General features: G+C 32.8%; 1 protein-coding gene across 1 annotated transcript; it reads right to left on the reverse strand.

Annotated features, from left to right (window-relative positions):
* Positions 1-548: 548 nt before the first annotated feature.
* LOC133187561 (HMG box-containing protein 1-like) lies at positions 549-19677 on the reverse strand. The gene is made up of 13 exons (XM_061322963.1): positions 19518-19677; positions 17451-17659; positions 15986-16095; positions 15528-15696; positions 14625-14705; positions 13909-14045; positions 12807-12942; positions 8220-8377; positions 7623-7761; positions 4991-5048; positions 4567-4745; positions 1864-2016; positions 549-1112 (listed from the first exon to the last, which is right to left on the reverse strand). The coding sequence occupies exons 1-12, from the start codon at positions 19530-19532 to the stop codon at positions 1881-1883; spliced, it is 1527 nt and encodes a 508-aa protein (XP_061178947.1). The 5' UTR covers positions 19533-19677; the 3' UTR covers positions 549-1112; positions 1864-1880.
* Positions 19678-19719: the final 42 nt, after the last annotated feature.

Raw genomic sequence — 19719 nt, forward strand, 5'->3', positions numbered from 1 at the left:
ACATTAAATAGCTTTTTTGCATACATATCTTAAACGTTAACTATAATAAAATATGAAAACATAATAAATAAAAAGCATCTAAATTTTACATCCCTAGTGGATAAAAATGCAACATTCCAAATGGTTCCTTTAAATATTAATAAATAATCCATACAAAAAATCACCAGAAAACATCAAAGCAAAAAACAAAAATACTGTATACTGGTCAGCGTTTTGACTCTTTTTTATTTTCATCCCGGTAGTCATTTACATGTTATGGGTTACTTCATTAAAAATGAATTCAAATGAGTGAGAATTGATGAATAGATGTTTGTTTATATTCAACTGGATAAAAACTGTTACTATATGTGTGAATGAAAAAAAAAACCAAGAAGAAAAATATATCTCAGAATACAGTATTATGCTATGTCTCCATCTTTGTTGTTGTTTCTTCTTATTGGATATACAAAAGGCTTGGAATGTTTGCAGTAATGAAGTGAGAATGCAAAAAAAGCAGGCTTTAATTTTTGGAAAGTATTGTTTTTTTTTTTTATTTACTTTGACTTTCAAGAAAAAATTATTGAAGCAGGAAAAAAGTGATAAATAGAATTTACAGGATTTATTGGAAAAAAAAAAACTTATAACTTTAAACATCAAATTATATCTGGGCTTGTTATTTGCTTTCAAATATCTTATTTTGCAATGTGTCTTGAAATCACATCCCACTGATATTATTACTGAAATCAATTATAAGCACTACATTATTTTAATGTCTGTCTTCCTGAAAGCAGGGAGGTAAACAATACAATATTTTACATTGCTTCAATTTGCACCTATTTAATTGTAAAAATATGTATGATCAAATACACATTGGCATATTACATTTTAATGTTATCTGTGAGTCATTTTGTTAATAAGAATGGCATTAAACAATGTGAGCACTTGAAGAAATAAATAAATTGTGACCAATAAAGAAAAATCAAGCTTTTAAACAGCAAATTGCAACTATCCTTTAGTAAAAGTATACATGTACATGTATAAGACATAAAATACATACAAAATATAAATTATATGTGTATAGCACAGGATTTGGCAGTGGTCCAGGTTTTTGTTTTTAATGAGATCGATGTAAACTGAAAACAAAGATGATCATGATGATACATGTAAAACATAAAATAAACAATAACAGATACCTGGTAAAAATCTTGTGAAAGTAATTTTCATATATTTTTTCCCTTAATAAAAAAAAATATATGTTATATCATATTTTCTTATTATTTTACATAAGGCCATTCCAAGTTTTTTTCTATGTTTAGCGCCTGCGTGCGCCTTGGTTTATGACAACCAATAAGAGAAAAAACAAAACAAAATCAGGAGTCCCGAAATTGACTATTCTGGTCAAAGTCTTCAATTCTGTCAATATCTCTAAGTATTTGTTTACAATATGCCATATTATGTATATTTTAAGCATTTAATACCTGGATTTTGCTAAAGAGTAGATTTTTGTGCAAGAAAAATACGCAGATTAATGAAATGAAATGCTTTGTGTTACGTCATTTTAAAGACTATAAAGTCTGTGTTTTATTTTTTGGCTTGTTTGTTTTTTGTGAATAGGTAGGTAGGTTTTTGAAAGATGGATGGACGCTAAACAGAGAAAAAACTTGGAATGGCCTAATTAAAAAAAAAAAAAGACTTATAGCTGCCTGTACTTTTATCATGGAGGCTTCAAAATCGGTAACCTTAAATTATTTTGTAAAATGTTAAATATATGTCATGTCCTTGGGAAATAAAAATCTATAAAAACACTGACTTTAACATTTCTCTTACTTTGTTTGTGCAGAAAATCCTTTGCCCTATAAAATATGTAACAGTACACTGACTTACTTGAGTTAAAGATCTTTCTATTTTTTTCTCTTCCAACAGTTTGGATGCTTCTGCTTTTGTTTTTCTGCAAGCACCCTGGCCTCTTCTTCATACACCATCTTTTCTTCTTCTTTCATGTTCTTCCACTTGTCTCCAAGGATTATACTGATAGCACTACAAAACATACTAATATGTTACACTAATTTAATACCAATACAAAACATACTAACATGTTACACTGATAACACTAGAAAACATTATAACATGTTACACTGACAGCACTACAAAACATACTCATATGTTACACTGATAGCAGTACAAAACATACTCATATGTTTCACTGATAGCACTTAAAAAGGTACTAATATGTTACACTGATAGCACTACAAAACATACTAATATGTTACACTGATAGCACTACAAAACATACCAATATGTTACACTGATGGCACTATAAAACATACTAACATGTTACACTGATGGCACTACAGAACATACTAATATGTTACACTGATTTAATAGCACTACAAAACATACTAACATGTTACACTGATAGCACTACAAAACATACTAATATGTTACACTGATTTAATAGAACTACAAAACATACTAATATGTTACACTGATAGCATTACAAAACATACTAACATGTTACACTGATGGCACTACAAAACATACTAACATGTTACACTGATAGCACTACAAAACATTCTAACATGTTACACTAATAGCACTACAAAACATTCTGACATGTTACACTAACAGCACAAAACATTCTAACATTTTATACTGTCTGATAGCACTACAAAACATACTAACATGTTACACTGATAGCACTACAAAACACTTTTTTAAGTTTTTATTATATCTTATAGAAATTTTGGGTATAAAAAAACAAGAGGCCCATGGGCCACAGCGCTCACCTGAGTAACTTTGGCCTTGCTGTTTTTCACCTGATTTCTCCCCCCCCCAGTACTTATTGTGGCCCCGCCCTATCCCTAGGGGTCATGATTTGAACAATTGGAATCTACACTACCCCAGGATGCTTCCAATTAAGTTTCAGCTTTTCTGGCCCAGTGGTTCTTGAGAGGAAGATTTTTAAAGATTTTTCCTATATATTTCAATGTAAAACTTGGATTCCCTATTGTGGTCCCGCCCTACCCCTGGGGGTCATGAATTGAACAATTTAGAATCTACACTACCCCAGCATGCTTCCACATAAGTTTCAGCTTTTCTGGCCCAGTGGTTCTTGAGAAGAAGATTTTTAAAGATTTTTCCTATATATTTCAATGTAAAACTTGGATTCCCTATTGTGGCCCCGCCCTACCCCTGGGGGTCATGATTTGAACAATTTAGAATCTACACTACCCCAGCATGCTTCCAATTAAGTTTCAGCTTTTCTGACCCAGTGGTTCTTGAGAAGAAGATTTTTAAAGATTTTTCCTATATATTTCAATGTAAAACTTGGATTCCCTATTGTGGCCCCGCCTTACCCCTGGGGGGTCATGATTTGAACAATTTAGAATCTACACTACCCCAGCATGCTTCCAATTAAGTTTCAGCTTTTCTGACCCAGTGGTTCCTGAGAAGAAGATTTTTAAAGATTTTTCCTATATATTTCAATGTAAAACTTGGATTCCCTATTGTGGCCCCGCCCTATCCCAGGGGGTCATGATTTGAATAATTTAGAATCTACACTACCCCAGCATGCTTCCAAATAAGTTTCAGCTTTTCTGGCCCAGTGGTTCTTGAGAAGAAGATTTTTAAAGATTTTTCCTATATATTTCAATGTAAAACTTGGATTCCCTATTGTGGCCCCGCCCTACCCCTGGGGGTCATGATTTGAACAATTTAGAATCTACACTACCCCAGCATGCTTCCACATAAGTTTCAGCTTTTCTGGCCCAGTGGTTCTTGAGAAGAAGATTTTTTAATGACCCCACCCAATTTTTGTATTTTCTTGATTATCTCCCCTTTGAAGGGGACTTGGCCCATCATTTTTACAATTTAAACTCCTCTTCACCCAAGGTTGCTTTGTACCAAGTTTGGTTAAAATTGGCCCAGTGGTTCTTGAGAAGAAGTCGAAAATGTGAAAAGTTTACAGACGGACGGACAGACAGACAGACGGACGGACGGACGGACGGACAGACGGACGGACGACGGACAATGGGTGATCAGAAGAGCTCACTTGAGCTTTCAGCTCAGGTGAGCTAAAAATAACTCCCTCATCAACTTTATTGCCAATAAAATTATTTTTTAAAAAAGCCTCCTTCCCACATCTGTTTTGGAGAAAATTGGCCTGAGAAGAGAATTAAATTTATGAGGCTAATCAAGATTCTTTATCTGTATAAAGAACATAGTGCAAAGTCCTCTACAAGATTCAGAAATTTCCCTTATAAGTAAGATTCAGGGTCATTAATAATGTATCTGCATTCCCGCCAAATGAGACATAATTATAGGAAAAAAATTCCCCTCAATTCATTCATAAAACAAAGATACATTTAGATTGACATTGTTTTAAGCTTTAGTTGAAAATCACTTTCATTTGCTTGTTTGAAAACCTTGCAAGAAATCATAACTTAATCACAACAAGAAAATTCATTTCTATTAGATTTCACTTATATATTAAACATACTGAATGTTCTCCTGCTGAGGAGTATTTCATATTTCAGCTACCAATTGCTTCTCCCTATGTTCAATACATATGAATCAAGTATAACATACCGATTGTCTTTCCCTGGGTAGTCCTGGGTCAAGTTCAGTCGGTGCCTTTGAGCAAATAGAAGGAATGCATTCATTGGCCTCTTGGGTTTCTTTCCCTCCTCTTCTTTGATTGGCCGCTTTTTGGTCGGTGAACCAGAACCAGAATGGGGACTAGATGTAGAATCCGAGTCCCGTTTTTGCTACATGAAATAAGTTTTAATGAGTTTTGTTCATCTTCTTGATGTTTTTTTCTCTCAGCATCATTTTAAAAATAAGAAGCTGATATTTCAAATGAAAAAAAAATGTTTTACTTTCTGGTGGGGTGAAAATGTAATTTTAAGTTCCTGAATTTATTGAAATGTTGAAATTGTGACAAATATTAAAACTTTGACACTCTTGTTAAATTATAGATCCAGAGATGATCTACTCAAGCAATCAAACATACCTTGGCCATATGGCTCAGAGCAAAAACAGCTGACTGATCTTGTGGGGTTAAATCATACCTGAATAAAAACAAAGTCACCAATAACAACAGAGATTTTTAAGATTACTTCAACTTCAAAGTACAAAGAACAGTCAAACATCATCTCAAACTTGAGAAGCCAAAAAAAAAAAAAAAATTCCAAATATCCAAGAATTTAAGATATATGAATACTAGCTGCAGAACTGTAGCTCTCCAGAAAAAAAAAAATTGACAGACCGGAGAGCTACAGTGCCACCCATAGAAAAAACTGTGTATTTATTGCGCACAAAAAGTTGCTCTTGGTTCTGGATTTATTTCTCCAAATTCTTACCTCAACTGCACAAAGCTAGATTTCAAAAAATTCCTTAGACCTCTATCAGCTACTCTTGTAGTTGACATCTTTATGAAGCATGTTTGGCCGAATTGTCTAGCCACCCCAAGTGGCAGTACATTAACAAGCGAAATTTTGGATGGTTTTAATTTCAGGCCCAGGGGGGCTATTAACAACGGTTATAGGATATGTTTTGATGTGGGAATAGTGCAAAAATGTGTTAGGAACACACGGTCAGTATATTTAGAGATTGCAGTTTAAAATTACGGAGAAATAAATCGAGAAACAGCGCACTTTTTTGTGCGCAATAAATACCCCCTGGTATACATTTTTTTCTGTGGGTGGCACTGTAGCTCTCCGGTTCATCAATTTTTTTTTCAGAGAGCTACAGTTCTGCAGCTATATGAATACATAAAGAATAAAGTGCCCTGCCACAGCATGATAAGCCCGTCAAATATTGTTCAATTGTCATAAACAGTTTAGATTGCAAAAAAATCATGTAAACCTTGATACAAGGATTTCAATGATTTTTCCATTTCTTATAATATTTGTTATACATCTCCTGTGGTGTAGGCATTAATTATAACAAATATTACATTATAGATCTTCAACTGGTTGTGTTAGAGCTTGACAAATGCCCATCTGCAGTCCCCCCCCCCTTTTTTTTTTAAAGATTTGTGAGACATGATGCTCTGAACTAGTTGATATTTTCAAAAAATTAAATAAAAATATCATATTAAACAATATCAATTTAGTCTTAACAACTTAATCTATATCTAATTAATATTAAAAATAAAAGGCTGGCCATCAAATGACATATGCTATAAGCTGACAAGCAGTTCTTCTGTCTAATTCCCAAAGGATACAGATAAGAGCTGCTTGATCAGAGATCCTTTAAAAGAAATGATTGGGACAGCTAGCCTCCCTACACTGAACTCATTAATTAATCTTTAACTGGATGCATGTCCACTCATTACTCCCAAGGGATGAATGGATCTATACATACGATCTGCCGTGTAGTGCAATAAAAATGCATATTTATGTCATTCTGAAATTAAATTTGAAAACAAAGATTTTTTTTTAATTTGTTACAATGATTTATAAAAAGAAAAAAGAACTTGTGTAATCTTGATGCAACATTTTTAACATTTTTGATAAGGTTCCTGCATTACCCTTAGATTTGTAGGGACTATCTACCATAATTAAAACTTTTTTTTTTAAAATACTTGATTTTTTTAAGATTTAATTTCTGACTGGTTTTAAGCTGCAATTCAGTTTTAATTATATTATACAATATCAAATTAGATTATTATACAATATCAAATTAATTAATCATAAAATATCAAATAAGTTTTAACTACTTTTCACCAAATTCATTTTAAAAGTTAGGCTAGCCAACTATTTAATCCAACACAGCTGATTCTTTTTGCCCAGTTCCCAAGAGATATAGATAACACCTGCTTGATCAGAGATGCTCTACCAGTTAGCTCCTCACATTAAACTCATTAATTTCTCTCTAATTTGATGTGCAATTTTCTGTTATCAAATTCTCCTTGACCAGTGCTTGATAATTACACACCTGGGAGAGGTGGAATTTCTCTTGTAATAATTACATTCGTTATAGATTGCTGTAAAGTATATAATGAAAAAAATAAGTATTTTCTTGATTTAACATTTTTTTAATAAGGATATTGCAACACTTGCATTTTTTGGGATTGTGTAATCTAATAGTAAAAAGACAGTTTTTTTTAAATTTCACTTAAATTAAAGGTCACAGTGACCTTGAAATAGGTCGCGACACACCTTCTATCTAAGATGCATAAATTGGCCAAGTTTGATGATTCTAAGTCCAATAGTTTTCTAGTTATGAGCCGGACGGGTTTTTTTCATATTTGGCCATAGCATCTTAATTAAAGGTCAGAGCGACCTACTTTTAGTGCGCGACACACCTTCTACCCAAGAAGTATCAGCTGACAAAGTTTGATAATCTTAAGCCTAATAGTATTAAAGTTATGAGCCGGACACGAGAAAAGCTAACAGACAGACAGAAGGACAGACAGACGGACATGAACACCATAACATAATACGTCCCGTCTAAAGAAAAGTTGGGGGTCTAGATGAAAACTACATACTTTTATATTTTTTTTGTCAGACACTGAACTTTTGACCTCCCCTTTACAGTAATACATTCAAAACAGAAAGAAGACCTTTATTTACTAAACAATAAAAAATCCAGAAATCAAATTTACAAATTATTGCAGAGTGCTAGACACAGATGCATACCGTTTTGAGGTGTGAAACACTTCATCAGACAGACAAGCCTTTGGATGGTCTGGGGGAAGACACAAGTCATTCTCCTCAAGGACATTACTTGGAATCCCGAAATTATCATGAGTCAACAAAGGGTTGCATGAAGACCATCCTACAAAAATTGCCAATATTTTTTTCTAATAAACTGTCAACATGCAATTGGATTTACATGTACAGATACTGTAAATCAACTTTTATTCACGTGCAAGAAATATCCACGAGTTTCATGACCTACTTTAACTCGCGAATATTTTATTTTGTTTTGTATTTGTACATTGTTGTAGAGAATCGTTTCCTCAATTGAGAAAATTAATAGTCGAGGATTGATTTCAAACTGATGAATCGCGAATAATAGTTGGTTTACAGTACATGTTATTTTCAGCAAAATAAAGATTCTGGAGGGGTTTTTTTTTAAAAAAAATAATTAATTTGGAACCAACTCATAGATAAAATGTTTGAACTATGGAAAAACTTCTCATTCTGTATGAACATTCACTTATTAAAAACCTTGCTGACAAAAAGATAAATGTAGAAAAGGAAGTCTGATCCATCAGTGGTTGATCTGTGTACCTTTGTCTTTCACAAAGAATGGATGGTCTTCTGTGCAATCAGCCCAAAGAGAGGGCTGTCCTACAATATCAGGACTGAATAACAGATGTAGTCTTTTAGTGTCAACTTCTTCAGTCATTTTGTTGATGACACAAAGACGTAGCCCATTACAACCATAGCTGATAAAGAAAAAAGCTAGTATATCATTTCAAAACACTACAGCTATTAATTAAACAATCATGTATCAAAGTCATTTATTATTTAAAAGAAATAAGTCTTAACAGTCAGACTCAATGCCTCACAAATACGAAAAGTATACACTGGCCAATCAGATTCAGGTAATGGTTCATATACATTTCAGAGCTTTAAATATCAACAAGCAATAACTTTAGAAAACATTTAAATGAAATTTTGTAAGAAAAATTCAGTCCAGTAAGAACAATTCTTCTACACTTCTTAATTAGTATAAAGAGAGTAATGTGACGTACAAATAACCCTTTAATTATTTACTGGAATCAGCTTTATTCTTTATTGTAAACAGGAAAGAGCTGGTTCAATAAAAACTTTTTAAACCTTTGAAATTGTGATATCAAATGTAAACATGCAGATGCAAATAAAGAGTTAAATGTTCTTTATACTTAATTTGCATATGAAAATATGCAGTATAAAAGCTATGGAGCAATCAAAGTTTTGAACATGCAATTTAAGAACATACATGTATAAAATGGAAAAACAGAACTGAAAATTTAGTAAAAGTTAAAAATCAATTTATTTAAAATCTTAGATCTGTGTCGTATACATTCTGCGTAAACAAAGTATATATACAGCATGAATCTAGGAAGTCTTGACTTTAATTAGATTGAGTTTAAATTGATCACTGATTACATATTCCATTAAGGGTTTGACACTACCATTTTAGCTCACCTGAGCCGAGGGCTCAAGTGAGCTTTTCTGATCAAAGACATCCTCACAATGTCAAGGTTTTGCGATTTCGGAACTCCACACAAACCCTTGACATAAGTCCCTATTTAAAAGTTGGGTTTGTGGTTACACATGATGTAATTGGTAATTATAAACTAACCAGTGAGAATATATTTTTCAAATCCGTGGTTTTCAAATGGTCCAACTTCAGAGCATATCTTTTGTGATTTTTAGGAGGACGATCTTCCAAAAATTTATCCCCCATGTTTCATTTAATGTAACTAGTCACAAATTCTACAATATCGACACTTTTCATTTTATAGACGAGTCATATTTGTTTACAAAACTTACCAACAATAAAAGCTGTTTTCTGATTGGTTCCAGTACTAGACCAGGAACAAATGAAATAGTAGCTTTCTAGCCCAACTTTTAAATAGCAACTTATGTCAAGGGTTTGTGCGGAGTTCCGAAATCACAAAACCTTGACATTGTGGGGATGGATCAAAGAGTGTCTGGAGTCTGTCTGCCGTCTGTAAACTATTTGCATTTTCGACTTCTTCTCAAGAACCACTTGGCCAATTTCAACCAACTTGCCATAAAGCATCCTTTGGTGAAGGGGATTAAAATTTTTTAAGTAAAAGCTTCATAACATACTCTTGATTCAAGTTTGTTCTATCAACCCCTGGGGTAGGGCGGGGTCACAAAAAGGGGTTAAAGTTTTACATAAGGAATATATAGGAAATGTCTTCAAAAATCTTCTTGAGAACAGCGAAGCCACAATTAGTCATATTATAATAGAAGTATCCTCAGGTAGGCCTAGTGTAGATTCAAGTTTGTTCAAAAAATCAAAGTTTACCATAGGAATATACAGGGAATATCGTTAAAAATCTTCTTCTCAAGAACAGCTAAGCCATTATCAGTAATATCAATACAAAATTATCCTCAGGAAGTTTAGATTCAAATTTGTTCAAATGATGACCCCTTGGGGTAGGGTGGGACCAACACAGTGGGTCAAAGTTTTACATAGGAATGTATAGGTGTAATGGTTAAGTGGCATTTAAGTAAAATGCATTGAAGACTTCAAATAGTGGAATGACCTGACAACCCTTGGAATGGACTAGCCAAAACAAAGGGTATATATAAGGCAAAGCTTTGGGAAAGTCAGGCATTCAGAAGCTAGCTGAAGAAGTCGGACGTTGATTTGGCAATGAAGTTGTGTGCAAGAGCAAAATAAAAGCATAAAAGTTATAAACACCAGTGGCAAGTATCCTAGGGAATTGATGTTAAGTTCTGGGTGTAGTAAATCTGAAGAAGATTGAGACACCTGGTTCTTATCTATCAGTGGGAACCTAGCCCTGGGAGAAACATGGTGCAAGTCGTACCTTACCCAGTCCCCATCTCTAGATAAGAGAAAAATTAACTTCTGTGTGATTTACCCTTAGAGAGAGCTGTCTTAATAATCATTCCAATCATTAACTCAGACAGAGTAAAAGGAAAACTTAAATATCCCTTTAAGAACCTGATCATACACATTACATACGCAGGGGTGTTAAGGAGACATTCAGATATTCTTACTTGACTAAATCAGTGATAAATTATGACGTCATAGTAGGCGAAATGACGTCAATTTTAGAACACAAGTTTTCATAATACTGGAATTTAGAAATGTAATTTAACTCCAGAAAATGAATAGAAACATGTTAATATTAACAAAAATAAAATGCTTTTATTTTGTTATGCTGTAACTGTCACTTGGATTAGAATCTCCGACAGATTAAGTCATAAGTGTTCATCAAGTTTTGGGATTTGATCATGTTGTGTAAAGAGATTTTGGCTAAGACGGCATATACAAAGATACGTTAAAGGGGGGTTAGAAGCAAATTCCGTGAATATTATATGTGATTCATATGGATTTAATGTTTATTAAACAGGTATGCAAATTTATTTTCATCGATTATATTTTCTTTTGAAGACAGTCAGCTATTTGCATATCCAAGTTGGCCTTTCCTCTGTCATTCGTGACAACAATGTAAAAGAACAACAATAAGCTAGATACTTCAAAACATAAGATTTGTACAGATCGAGAGCTTGCCTTCTAAAATACTTGGAAAGTGCTGCTAGAATCGAGAGGTAAGCATGGTCTGAAGAAAAATCTCGGGATATATGTATAAAATTCAAAACATCGGGTAAGGTTTCATGCGAATGTGTGGAATAATTATTTTACCAACCAGACAGTGGGATTCAAGCAGCACTTTTTAGGCATAATAAATGTTTTTTAACTATATTAGTTACTCAAAGAAGTTATAATACCCTGGGGTATTGTTGTTCTGTTAGTTTTTTAATTAAGGAATATTTGGCTAATAATAGCAGTCACGTGATGATGTGGTGGTGGTGCACTTCTTTGCCCCAGACACTCTTTTTTCTTTATGCAATAGTTCATAATAGTTTGTGTTTTATCAGCGGCTTTCATTAATTATCACACTTAATTTTCTTTTTAAAGTCTAAATTTCCCGAGAAATGATTTGAATGCTTCCTTGATATACCCGCGTAGGAAATATCTTTAATCTTTTCAAAATAATCTTTAATATCTTCTCAAGAACAACTAAGCCATTATTAATCATATTTATACAGAAGCAACCTTAGGTATTGTAGAATCAAGTTTGTTCAAATTATGACCCCCAGGGGTAAATTGGGGGCACAACAGAGGGTCAAAGTTTTGCATAAGAATATATATAGGAATCATCTTGAAGAAATCTGCTGCTCAAGAATAGCAAAGGCCATGATTAGTCATACATGTATCATTATAGAAGCATCTTCAGGTAGTGTAGATTCAAATTTGTTCAAATTTAGGGTGGGTTGGGTGGGGCCACAATGAGTGATCAGAGTTTTACATAGGAAAGTATAGGGATTTTTTTTTAAAATTCTTCTGTTTAAGAACATCAAAATCATGATTAGTAATATTGATATGGAAGCATCCTGAGGTAGTGTAAATTTAAATTTGCTCCCCTCCCCCTGTTCAGTATTGACCTGATTTCTGTTTCTTCCTAGCCAACTAGCCAATGTGCTCAGGTGAGCAATGTGATCCATGGGCCTCTTGTTAGCCTGGACTGGTGCTTCCTTACTTTTTCTAGTTGGCATTCGATTTTATGAGTCCATCAAAAAAAGGAAACATCAATGTTTTGTAATGATTAATTTGAAAATAAACATTATAGTGTAATTCTTATTACTTTATGAAATAAACAAAGCCTTTAGGTGTAGTATTTCATTCAACAGATTCTTTGAAATCGAACAGGAAATATGATTGTGTTCCCAGTCTCTTTCTTTTTCTCTATACATTACATCCAAAATATCTGACATCTTTCTTTTATGTGTCATACTAAATCATAATTGCTAAAACGTTTAACTTCATATCAATCAGTTGTAAAATTAAGTGCTAAACTGAATTACCTATACCTAATTAACCCAAAGAAGCTAGAAAGCTAAAAATACATGCCATGTTTCAAGTAAAAGTTGTCAAGAATTGGATCTTGATAATTTATTCAAATTGTTTCCCAGAAGTTTTTATTGGTCCGTTTGGACAAATTTAGCCACAGGTTTTATTTGTCCAAACAAAAATGCATTAGTCTGAGACTAACAGACTAATTTAAGCGTCGAACCCTGTTCCATAAATAATTTTCAGCTGAATACCTTTGGTTCAATTTCCTGTCAGATCCTGCTGCCTGCGTTGCTATGGTTTCCTGTTTGGCTAGGTTCTCCACAGTCAGCCATTGTGAGGTTTCTACTTCCTGTCTGTCACTACTGTCCACAAAATGGATTCTTGTGTCTGCAACATATACACTTTAATTAAAGACAAAAGATTTGGTTTGCTATTTTTCACTGCATCAAAAGGTCTGAATATCCAATCAACATAGCAAATTCTATGTACTAAGAACAATATTTTCATTATTTCAGTTGTGAGAGGAAAATATTTTTTTTTTAAAAAATTCTATGTACAAAGAATGTATGCAACAAAGGAACCTAATATATTTATACTGTTACAGTATGTAAAGCAAAAACAGAATATATGGATATGCTGTCACAATACATATAGTTCCTACAATACATTACACAATTAGGGGTATCAACATGATTAAAATGTTATTTACACTTATTTAATATCTTTTGTGATGGGTAAAATATCAAAATGATGTCTCTCTGAGTAAAACTGCAGTACTGATTCTACATGTATGTATCATTACAATGTATGACTATTTTCTGCCTACTTCACCAGTCAATCAGTGTGCAACTGGCAAATCAAAAACATGGTGATATTAGCATTGAATCTTTTACCATTCAGATCTAAAACATTAAAAATATTTGTGCTGTTAAATGTCAAGGCTACAGACAAGTTACCATGGTTACTGGTGAACAACGGCAATCGACACTTACCATGAGTTCATGACTGCATGCACAAAGAGAAGATAACTCTTAGCATTGGATAAAAATACTGCTTTTTCAATCAAGCCTATATCTCATTTGATTACAAGCAGTTTGTAACATTTATATTTCGTAACTTTCATATCAATTATAAACTACTTTTCAACTTTGATATCACAAACACTGATATATATATCTCAATTACACTGGATATATGTCAAAGTGAGTTAACTGGAAGTCCCAACCACTTTTTATTTTAAGTATTTTGAATCATATGATATCTAAGTTTTTTTCTAGGACCTATCTAATAAGAGATAATAAGGTTTGACTGTATAAGTGAAGTTGATGACAGACTATCTTGTTGTGTACATACCTTTAATGAAGCACTGCCACACAGCCTTTGGCCAGCTATGAGACCACGTTTCCTCCAAGTTTGAATTCTGACTGAGACCCCCTGAGAATGGCGAGGAGGACGTGACTTTAGGATCACTGCCATCATCACAATAATTCCTAAAATTCAAACAATGGAACTAAATTTAACCACACCTCTAATTTTTTTAAATAAAAAAGAAATATGGAAACAGTTTATATAAATGTGTTCAATAGCTCTGTTGGCTCATATCTTAAATTATAGAATCCATAGTTCATTAAAAAATGAACTTATTGGTACAATGACTTTGTTGGCAATATTCTGATCCAAAACTGAAATCAAAATTTCCTGACAATTCTAGCCTTCCTAATCACTACTCTGGATCAAATATTCTGAATTTTTAAGGATTCTAAAGCATTCATAGCAAGCATTTAAGAACCACACTGTTTTATGTCTAATATCTATTTGCTTTCAATGTCAAATTGTCAATTCATACAAATTTCAAGCAGTCTAAGGGCTATAACTCCTGTTAGTTCTCAAAACAAAATTGAAAGCAAGATATATAAGGAAAAAAAATTAATCTTTTTATTTTTCTCAGGCATAATTAATATTATTAATATGCACCTTCATTCATAGAGTATTTAGCATTTGACATTTTTGTTCAGTAATGTTTTTAAGCTGTTTTTATTCTGACCTGTGTAGTTGATGTAAATATTTACCCATTGTCATCTCTAGATGTCTGACTTGCCACAGTTGTAGAACTTGCTTTTTCTGGGAATTTAATGTGTCTGACTGCAGGGCTACAAACAAATTAACATCAATTAAAATTGAAACAAACAGAAAATTATGCCCCAACCATGTGTATAATGGTTATGATACATAATTCACATACTTACGCCAATCTGAATATGTTAAAGTAATATCCAACCTAAATTAACTTGTTTGCAATTATCAAATTGTTTGAATTGAAATGAAAACCAGATTTCGGTTTATTCTTTGGGGTTAAATATCACAAACTGCTTGAACTGCAATTAAAATCCTGATTTCAATTCATTTTTGGGGGGCTAAATATCACAAGCTGTTTAATTTGTTGATATTTTAAACATGCCATATCTTCAGCTGATATTTTGGTTTACATGAGAATTTGTAATGCTGTATCCTGATCCATCTTATCAACAGATGATACATGTAGCACGATCTAAAACTTCATCATATTACAAAATTTTACGACCAAACAATGTGCATCTGATAGCCAATGAATTCTAAACACCTGTGACTCGATCTGACACCTGCCTGCTTCATGCCACATGACAAAAATAAATATACAGTTTTATATTTTGAACTTAAAAGTTTTTAAAACTTTAAGCATAGTATTAATTACAAACATAAAAAGTTGATTTTTTTTTTTTATATTTGCCCCCATCAGTCTATGAATTTTAAAAATTAACTCTTTGGTTTCTAAACAAGTGCTTTATCAGTTGAGCTACCTGGTCACAGGTGCAAAACTTGACTGATAGCCACATATATCTTCACTCATCAAATGTATCAACTTATGACTTATCAAATGTAAAAAAATCCATAGACTCTCATTGAAAACTCCAAGCAAAAACTCTGGGACTTACTTTTTTTCCCACACTTTAGGGGGAGCTGATTGCATTAAAGGACTTTGGGGGCTAGTGGCAATCTTAGCAAACTCTATAAGTCTACTGTCAGCCTCATTCTGGTTCATGTTTGAGAAGGACGGTAGAATGGACGTACTGGTATCACCAATCAAATCCAGAGGTTCTGGGACTTTAAAATGACCAAAAAAAGTCTATTATTACCATTTACATATATCCATATGTATATATACTATAATAATGTTACATTTTCCTATTTCTAGACTTTCACACTGAATAAGAAGCATTTAAAATAAATGGTGAGTATAGCCACCTTGTAGTGCATCTTTTAAGCAAAGTTAACATTTCACGTCTAAGGCCACTGCCGCTCTTTACAACAAATGAAAGTGTGCATCCTTAAATTAATATCCAATTTAAACACCTGCACACTGACATGTACATCTTAGTCATAGTCTGTATACCTGATTTGACACGATTCTGGTCAACGTTGACCTCATTTTCTGGTATCTCCATCACATTCTCTTGGCAGCGGCCTGCTCTTTTTTTCAGGTGATACTTCAAGCCATTCGAACTAAAAAATGAATTATGAACTACAGTAGATATTTAAAAATAAGAGACACTTCCTTCTTTTTTCTCCCCTTTACCAGTACTTAACTTGCACTGCAATCGATGAATCATCATCAATGAAGCAATTCAGGATATAAGGTCTGGTAAAACCCAGACTGAATTAAGGAAGTTTCCTTAAATGGGATATATATATTCTAATAGGCAAAAGTGATTGTTAAAGAGCTCAAAGAAAAAATAACGGAGTAATTTTTTTTTCATAGTTTATATCAATGATTTTAATTACCACATACCTGATACTATGTACAATACTATCAGTAGCTAAATCAGGTTTTTTTTCTCAATGATTTGTCAAAAAAAAAAAAAAAAAAAAAAAAAAAAAAATCAAACAAACAAGCCAATAAAATGTGTGGTTTCTCATTCATAATAAGATCATACCATGTATTTAACTTTGGAAAAGGGAGGCTAAGTTTTAAAATACTAAGCATGAGGAAAAGTGTCTCTAATCATTAAATGTTTACAAGGATGATAACCCAAACTTGGAGCATGAATAAAACCTGTGTATAAGTGACTTCCCTTTTGATGCAAGTTATCACATGCTCCCAGGTTCACAAACACACCAAATTTTCCCTGTAACATTTTAAATTCAGTTTCATAGATGAGATTGTTTGTGTATGAATATATATGTATACATGTATCCTTTTACAGAAAAGTAATCTGTTTCAATGTAAATTTATACTCAAAACCATAGGATGTTCTAATGAATTACAGCTGACATGAAAAATGTCTACATCACATAATTTTTCCTGAGTTCTCAAAAGTTTGTGACCATTTCTAAATTATTTCCTTGATGTTTATCAAGGATCTTTGAATTTAGAGTAAATAAATTGATAAATATAACTTAAAAATGTGGTTTTCCTGTACAAAAAATCTTAACTTTACATGTAACCATATTCTGATCGAGCTTCCATGTGAGGTGAATCATATCTTGGATAACTCTCTCAGGTGAAAATTTGGAATTATATCCTTGATGTTTACTTAAGGATCTTTGAATTTAGACTGAATAAATTGAAAATTATACAGTATATAACTTGAAGAATGAAGGTTTCCTATACAAAAAATCTTAACCATTCTGAGCTTCCATCTGATATGGTTTTAATTATCATATCTTGGGCAACTTCTTAGGGAGAAAATTTGGAATGTAGTGAACCCATACTTTTTCTCCTTTCATATTTATAAAAGTTAAATAAACATGAAAACAAAGTTAAAGCAATAAAAAATCTGTATTTAATAAAAGAAACCTTATGTCAATATATATAATTGTAGGTTACTTCTTTCATTAAATGTGAGAGATTTCCCGACCTTTTGAAGGTCCTATGACAGCTGTTACAGACAAAGTCCCTGTGGTCAGTGTGATGAGCCTGTATGTGATACCTGAGCCCAGGGTCACTACTCAGGACTTTGGAACACCCCGGGACAGGGCAACTCTTCTGTTTGGTGGGGGACGGGGTGTTCAGGAATTCTTTTAATCTCTCAGTAACTGCATGTGGCCTCTTGGAATGTGTAGGCTCCTGGAAGCGAAAAAAAAAAAAAATATATGATTTTTCATATTTTATATTTGCACTAAGGTATTACTCATATCACAAACTTACATTTTCATTAAGCTTTAAACTAAATTTAAAAGTAACAATAGGAACTCGAAAAAACAACAGTATTTCAATATAAGACAAATCCCTTGAAAGCCCTATTAATTAAACTGCAAATTCAACTTTATTAATATTAATAATTTCCGGACTGATAAAAATTTACTTGTTATCCTTATGATTTAAAATGATATGTTTACAAATCATATATAAACTCTTAGTGACACAAAATACTGATTTTACTTGTAAAGAAATTTTAGGTCATATTCTGGATTTTTTAATTAATACTGTGAAAATGTTCCTTAACCGGTTCAACTAAATCAGACATGATCCAAACCCTGGTCCCATGAATTCTAGCCTGATTTATAATTAAACTGAACTATATGATGGCCACTTTTTGATTGAATTTGCCTGACCACCACTGTATTAGTATACAGTTAAAGTATATCATTGAGGGAGTTAGCAAGATTCCAGTTCCCCAAGGCCAGGACTATTTCCCGAGGCTAACTCCACAATGATATACTTTTAACTATTTTATTATACCGATACAAACGTAAAATTTTGAGGATTCAGATAGCGTGATTTCAAAGCAGGGTTTAGCTCACTGAACTATTTTACACACGGGGATTAGTCCATTCATGTATCATACCAATGTAAAAGTAAAATCTAGAGGATTACGGATAATCGGGAATTAGCTTTCGAAGCAGGGATTAGCTCACTTGACTAACGCACGGGGATCAGTCCATTCATAATGATTTCTAGGGAAATAGTTACATCTAACAATCTAATGTTATATAGGGAAAAAATCAGTAGAGGTATAATAAGTCACACTAACATGAATAAATTTCACTAAAACTGTGGAATAAATATTAAAGACAAAAGAATGATTTACATTCTCCTAAGCACCTTGCAGTTAGAAAAGCTAATAATAGTATTTAAGTTTGTCCTTGATTTTAATCATTTTTTCAAAATCATGCACAACTTTTAATGAAATTAAAATTCAATTTCAATGAAATTCTGGTTATCCAAGTTCTATTGGCCATATTTACACGTAATGTTTTTTGTTTGTTTGTTTATTTTTGCTTTAATTGTTTTCAATCCTCAGTTCCCTCAAGCACATTACCATTGATTAGATATAATACAGATAGTAACGGTTAATCAAAAATTTAATAATATGTAATTGATATATAAGAACTACAGAATACGGATAAAGACAAGTTCCATTGTTGTAAAATATTTAGATCCGCCACTAATTGGTTTGTTTTTGTCATTTATTTTTTGAAGTGTTGGACGGAATAAAACGTGTGCAACAACTGCAGTAAAAATGTACGCATCAATGATTTTGGTATTATCAACGGCTCGAATGTCGTCACTGTACTTTGAACGGGAATATATTCTCAAGATGTGACTGGATTCAGACCGACAAAAATGAAAAAAATAGAGATAAACGAAAATAAAACTCTGTTATGAATTTTACCTGGAACAAAAATCGATACAACATAGCTTCAGTAGCTACAGGCAAATAATTTCACCGCAATACACATCGTAATCAGGTAGAGGTAAACGGGGCTCATGTTGTAATTTAAATCGAACTTTTACAACTTTTTTACGCGTACGGTGTTTCGTTTAAGCTTTGCAAATACACTATTGTCAGTGTTTACAAGTTAAAAACGATAAAAAAGTCATAATCTGCATAGAATGAGAAAACTGTGAGCAACTTCTGAGCCTTTTTTGCATTTGTAGTATCGAGCAAATTAACGTAGTAAAATTCACAAATACTACTTACGCCAACTGACGCCATTCTCCACGGGCAGGTGAGCGATTACCAAACAAAGCATTTGATTGGTGGATTTCGCGAGCACTTGATTATCCTTTTATTTTGATTGGATGGCGCTATACAAAGCCCAATATGACTTTTTCAAAAATAAATAAATAAACACTAAGGAATAAAGTCACAGGAATAATATACAGTCGGTGCAAAGCGTTGC

Source organism: Saccostrea echinata, unplaced genomic scaffold, assembly GCF_033153115.1.
Source record: "Saccostrea echinata isolate AGI-Se365-2 ecotype Australia unplaced genomic scaffold, CSIRO_AGI_Sech_v1 ptg000015l, whole genome shotgun sequence".
In the NCBI taxonomy this organism is placed as follows: domain Eukaryota; kingdom Metazoa; phylum Mollusca; class Bivalvia; order Ostreida; family Ostreidae; genus Saccostrea; species Saccostrea echinata.

Coding starts and splice junctions, on each gene's coding strand:
- LOC133187561 (XM_061322963.1), bottom strand. Junction 14,706..15,527: donor CCTAAAGTGTGGGAAAAAAA/GTAAGTCCCAGA, acceptor ATTTGTTTGTAG/CCCTGCAGTCAGACACATTA. Junction 14,046..14,624: donor ACATCTAGAGATGACAATGG/GTAAATATTTAC, acceptor TTTGAATTTTAG/GAATTATTGTGATGATGGCA.